Source organism: Chenopodium quinoa, unplaced genomic scaffold (assembly GCF_001683475.1).
Source record: "Chenopodium quinoa cultivar QQ74 unplaced genomic scaffold, ASM168347v1, whole genome shotgun sequence".
In the NCBI taxonomy this organism is placed as follows: Eukaryota; Viridiplantae; Streptophyta; class Magnoliopsida; order Caryophyllales; family Amaranthaceae; genus Chenopodium; species Chenopodium quinoa.
In genome coordinates, this window is record NW_018745684.1 from 3,326,949 (window position 1) to 3,333,173 (window position 6,225).

Here is a 6,225-nt window from a genome sequence, read left to right on the forward strand (position 1 = left end):
TTTCTTTTTTTTTTTTTTTTTTTAGTGCTATACTCATTACTTGCGATTTACTATATTATTCCCTTTATGATAACAATATTTTTTCTAATATCATCTTCTACCTAATATTGTGGACTTGTGGTAATTACCCTCTATCTCTCACCTCACAAAAGTTTTGACTCATTCCTCTTCATCTTAAACGCATTCCAATCAAAATTAGACTAGGTTTGTATCCAAGACCATTAGACCACATCAATCAAATTACAAATTTATTAATGTTGCTTACTTATTAGAATTGCATATCAGTAAAAGTTATGAAAATTCTATAATAGGATAATACACATCTATGAGATGAATTAAACAAAAACTTAGTTGATCTGATATTTTTTAATCTTTAACATAAGTGTAAAATTACTATTAAAGATAAGTTAAAGACAACATCAAATCATATCAAGCCAAATTGTATAAGATAGTTTCAAACACCAGACCAGCCTTTAATTAAATTATGCCTAAACGGGTAAAGAGACCATACCCTCATAAAGTCATAATACTCACATCGGTGGTAACTCTTTTGAGTTCTTCAACCCTTGTTTTTTGGGTGATGCATGGATTAAGTAAAACTCGGGGAAATTACTTTAATGATGTATACCATTTAATAACTTTATGGACAACATTCAGATATTTACATATGATATTGAACTTAATCTCTTAATTAAAACTATTCCAAAAAAAATAAAAAAATAAAAAAATCTTAATTAAAATGGTAACTCAACAAAACGTGGCTTAATTAGCTAGTTATTTAGATAGAAAGGACTAATATCACTTTTCATAATTGGACTTACGGACCAATAACCAATAGAACAAATAATGATCATTGCATCGATAAGCTATAGTTTTTAATAAATGGCAAAATAATTTCTTTAAGTAAGTAAGCATACGCATGGAGCGTAGGGCAACACCGCAACAGAAAGTTAATGGGACGAATTAATTATTTAGTACTTCTTGTACATTCATACAAGTCTCCTAATTAGATAATTTTGATGTGCATGGGTGATTATATAGTCCATGAAAAATACTAATATCTTCACGTAACGTAATAACTCACTACAAGCATGCATAAAATTCAAAACTTATATTATCACCTTATTATATATATCAACATTATGTAATTCTTATTAATTATCTTTGTTATCTTAATTAAACACCAATGATCAACCATTAGTAAAGTTTTAAGAGAAATGGCCATAAATCTTGTAGTGAGTTTTCTTTTGATAGCATCTTCTTTCTTGTTATCATCACCAACCCTTGCCCATAATGGCATACATTGGTGGTGCAACCAAACCCTACACCCTGAACCATGCCTACATTTTATGAGCCACCTCGAACCCAAAGACAAAGTCGAATTCCAGAAAATGGTGATCCAAATAGCGTTGGATCACACCCTTCTAGCACACAACCACACCAAAGGGCTCGGATCAATGTGTAAAGATGTACGTGAAAAGGGTGCATGGGCCGATTGCATGACCCTTTTTGATAGCACCATCTTTGAGCTTAATAGAACCCTAAACCCTACCAAAAAGGATTGCTATGAGTTTGATAAACAAACTTGGCTTAGCACTGCTTTGACTAACCTTGAGACGTGTATAGCCGGGTTTAAACCATATATCTCCAACAATGTTACTAAGTTGATTAGCAATAGCTTAGCCATGCACAATAACGCCGTCCCTGAAACACAATCATATAAGCTAGGATTCCCTACATGGGTCACTAGACGCGATAGGAACCTATTGCAAGCTTCTAAGTTAGCCACGGCTAACCTAGTGGTGGCTCAAGATGGGTTGGGAGATTTCAAGACTATTCGTGAGGCCCTTGATGCCGCGGCAAAGAAGAGTAGGAGTGGGAGGTTTGTGATCCATATTAAGAGTGGTGTGTATGCGGAATACCTAGTGATTGGTACCAATTTGAGAAATATTATGCTAGTAGGTGATGGCATGCAAAGTACGATTATTACCGGTGATAGAAGTTATGGAGATGGCTTCACGATTTTCAACTCAGCAACTGTTGGTAAGAAATCGATCGATGATCCTCCATGCTTTACTTTCATTAAGCAAAAATTATACAAAGCTGATATTTTAAAATTAATCGGACAAGATCACACGTAACTCCACTTATTCTTATTTATAGTCCATAAAGCTAATGTTAGTCAAAAGCAGAATTTGTATATAATGTCAAAAGTCAAAATGTGTCAACTAATTTAAAACAGTGGAAGTCTACATTTGTTCACCTTATTACAAAAAAATTGTCGAAGATTACAGTACTTTATTTCATTTTTGTATATGTCAAAGATCAAAATAAAATTCGTATACGTTAAGTTTGGCCATTATGTGGTGTTAGACTAGTTATGTTATTGTACTCTTTCCCCTCATAAAAACTAATCACTAGGGAGGCTTGGGCCAAAGCATACCTTAGCTTGTTCCCCTCCCCACAAGGCCCAATAGCCTTAATAAAAATCTAACAATTTAAATTATTTAGATTTCTATTAGTCTGGCCCCATTAATCCACTTATAATGATCGTCAATTCCTCTTAACAATTAAGTTTGACTTCGCCTCCAAACCTTTATTACCGTAGTAACTTCAATTTTGTACTAATATCCTTTAGCCTTTACCATGTAAAACTACTTTATAATATTCCGTATACACTTGAATTTCTTTTAACAAATGTTACTTAATCATAATTATCAGCTGTGACGGGAGACGGATTCATAGCTCGTGGAATAACATTCCGTAACACCGCCGGGCCTGAGAACAACCAAGCAGTGGCACTCCGAGTAGGCTCCGACCACTCAATCTTCCACCAATGTAGTTTTGAAGGATATCAAGACACGCTCTTTGCGCACTCACAAAGACAATTCTATAGAGAATGTAACATTTACGGTACAATAGACTTTATATTTGGTAACGCGGCCTCAATATTCCAAAAATGTAACATAATCGTTAGAAAACCTCTAACCTCACAAAAAAATACCGTGACAGCCCAAGGAAGAACTGATCCTAACCAAAACACAGGCATTATCATACAAAATTCGCGCATCACGGCATCACCTGACCTTAAACCAGTCATTGCATCATTCCCATCATTCCTAGGACGACCATGGGAACAATATTCGCGTACCGTCGTCGTGGAGAGCTTTATCGATAGCCTTATTAGTCCTGTTGGTTGGCTAGAATGGGATGGTAATTTTGCACTTGATACGTTGTTCTACGCTGAGTACAACAATTTTGGGCCTGGATCTTTAACAGGTAAAAGAGTCAAATGGAAAGGTTACAAGATTATTACAAATGTTGATCAAATTTCTCAGTTTTTTGTGGCAAATTTTATTGGAGGTGAATCTTGGATACCAGCTGCTAGTGTTCCTTTTACTTCTGGAATTTAAATTATGCTTTTATGTTTTATATTTATTATTTGTTTGTGTAATTAGTTTTGAACATTATTTACTCGATCCATATTTGATTATTATACATTCCAATAAATTGATCATATACTTTAACATTTTTTGGGTGTGTTTTGTTGGATGATAATTTTACCTTTTAATTAAGTTTTGAAAAAAAAAAAAAAAAAACAGAGTTGAATCAAAATTAACCACTCTATGTCGGAAATGCAACACTCAAGTAAGCAAATAACACCATAGGTCCCACCTATCATGAATTATAATTACCAAAATCACATAAAAGTTTACAAGGCTAGTAATTTTTTGTGTATGTTAGATAATGACACACGAGTTTTGGAGGAATAACTTAAATTTCGTATTAGTAGCTTGTATTATATATCGATCTAGGTCAAATTTGATCAAAGGGTTATTCAATTCAAATTTTATCTAATTTCCCTTGGCTATTTCATAATTCAATTGATTTTTCACCAAATAAAATTTAATCAATATATGCAAATCGCGTTAGTTTTTATGACCTTATTATCTTATATTTAGTTCGAGCATCACTCAAATATTTTCGTATTTATATGCAATTTCTAGCATAAATAAAGCTCCCCATCCCTCTCATATGTTAAGGTATGAGGAGAGGAAGAAATATAGAAAGAGGGTAACATTATTATAGTCATGATTAGCAGCATTATTTAGAAGAGATGATAAAAACCATCACATGATCATACTTATCACCTAATGTCATGATTTAACCGTAGATAGAAGGAATCTGGGATTTTCCATCTTCTGAAAAATGCCAAACTTTACAAAATATTAAAGACATAATAATTGTTGTCACTAATAACCCAAGTCCATTTTAACTGGATTTTTGCTTACGTGTGCCCGCCAACCAACCAAATGGCCCAATAATAATATCCAGCCCCTTTTACACCCATTCACCCCCAACACTTAGTTTTCACAAGGATATCACGTGTTCACAAACTAGCGTGCTTAATCAAGGAAAAAACAATTTTTTATGTGCTATTGCCTCCGTCCCGGTTTGTAATTTCTATTTGTGTTTTATCACGATATTTAAGAAATGGGAAGAGAAATTGGATGAAATACATTAAAAAAAGTGAAAAGTATAATTATAGACAAAAAGTTAGAGAGAGAAAATGGAAAAAAGTACAACGCAAGTGGAAAATTCAAGGATAATTTAGAAAATACAATGAATAAAGTTAAAAAAAAAATGAGGGTATAATGGTTTTTACATACTATCCAAAAATGAAAATAGGAACAATATTTTGGGTCTCCAAAATAGAAAAACAAGACATATAATGTAGGACGGAGGGAGTATAAAGAGTCGTAAATTAATGATATAAACGAAATTTGATTTAATTCTTGAATAGTGTATCACCTATGTTAAATTGTTCATTGAAATCTATTTCGTATAAACTTCAAATAGTCATACCATATAATTAATCTCATGACTTTATAAATCTATTGATAGGCATATTATGATCACAATCTAACTTTTATGACCCTAAGAGACAACCCGTCTCTCGGTTTAATTTTAAAAAGATTTGCTAAAATTCATCATAAGACATGGATTATATAACCTTTATTTTTGGACAAATTTTGACTATTTCAAGCTTAAAAGGAAAAGAGAACGAAATGCTTCCTATAGCCATGAGATCCTATAATTCCCATAAGATCATTTGATTAGTTGGAACTATCCAGGCCATTTTATCTTTAATCTATCTACTTATATATAACTTGCTATTTATATGCCTCCATTCATTAACTAAAGTTCACCAAGGTCTTTATGTAAATGACTATTGGCCATATATATGTTTTGTAACTAAGCCATATAGCCATTTGGATCATCGGAATAATAAAGGCCTTATGTACCGGCTAACAAACGCTTTTTTTAAAAAAGATAATACTAATAATAATAATTAGTGATACAAACAACGTTTGAGTCTCGAATTAGCGTGCCACCTTTACCATCTTATTTGACATCTACTCCGTATTAATTTCAAAAAAAGTGACCAAGCTTATTTTCAGAATTTTAAATGGGCCTTTTCACGGTCTCACTTCAACTTTTATGATTTCAAGGACATCCTCCACACTCACTTTAATTTTAGACAATATATTAATTTTAGACAATAAATTCACATTCGATCCAAAAAACGTGGATTGTAACGTTCATATTTGAACAATTATCAACTTCTCCAAACCTAGAAATGTTATAGAACGAGATGTTTATATAAACCCCATAAAATTCTGAAAAGACTATTTGAATAGTTGGAAACATTCACTTTGCCTTTAAACTGTCAAGATATATATGGTTAAATACCTACACAATTCCCTTTATTAAACTTAAAGCTATCAAAAGCCTTTGTATGACCAACTAGTGACCATATTTAGTTCCAAACAACATAATAAGACCTTAGCATTTCATATCATCATCACCTGAGTTTTTGACACGAAATCTATAAATTTAGCCTTTAAATAACATTTTTGGACCTATCAAGGTTAGACATTGAGGTGCTTGACGGGGTAGCCAAATAATCTTAAAAGGCTTATTTGCTACCCGGAATCATCTCATCTCATTCCCGTAGAAAATCAAAGTATAGATTTAGAAAACAGTGAATGAATTTTTCACCCCACATAAAAAAAAGGAAGGTAATAAATCAATTATCACCAAGTATTTTTTTTTTCATCACTTTTTTCGTGTGCCTGGCCACTTTATGTGGCCGACTGATCGAATAATCCCTGACCGATCAAGTAAATCCTGAACAAGTAATCCCGACCACACAGTGTGATC

The 6,225-nt window shown here is 32.8% G+C and overlaps 1 protein-coding gene across 1 annotated transcript; it reads left to right on the plus strand.

The window, feature by feature from the left end:
• The first annotated feature begins 1,149 nt into the window (after positions 1-1,149).
• Positions 1,150-3,670, plus strand: LOC110718139 (pectinesterase-like). The gene is made up of 2 exons (XM_021896938.1): positions 1,150-2,043; positions 2,722-3,670. The coding sequence occupies exons 1-2, from the start codon at positions 1,218-1,220 to the stop codon at positions 3,411-3,413; spliced, it is 1,518 nt and encodes a 505-aa protein (XP_021752630.1). The 5' UTR covers positions 1,150-1,217; the 3' UTR covers positions 3,414-3,670.
• The last annotated feature ends 2,555 nt before the right edge of the window (positions 3,671-6,225 follow it).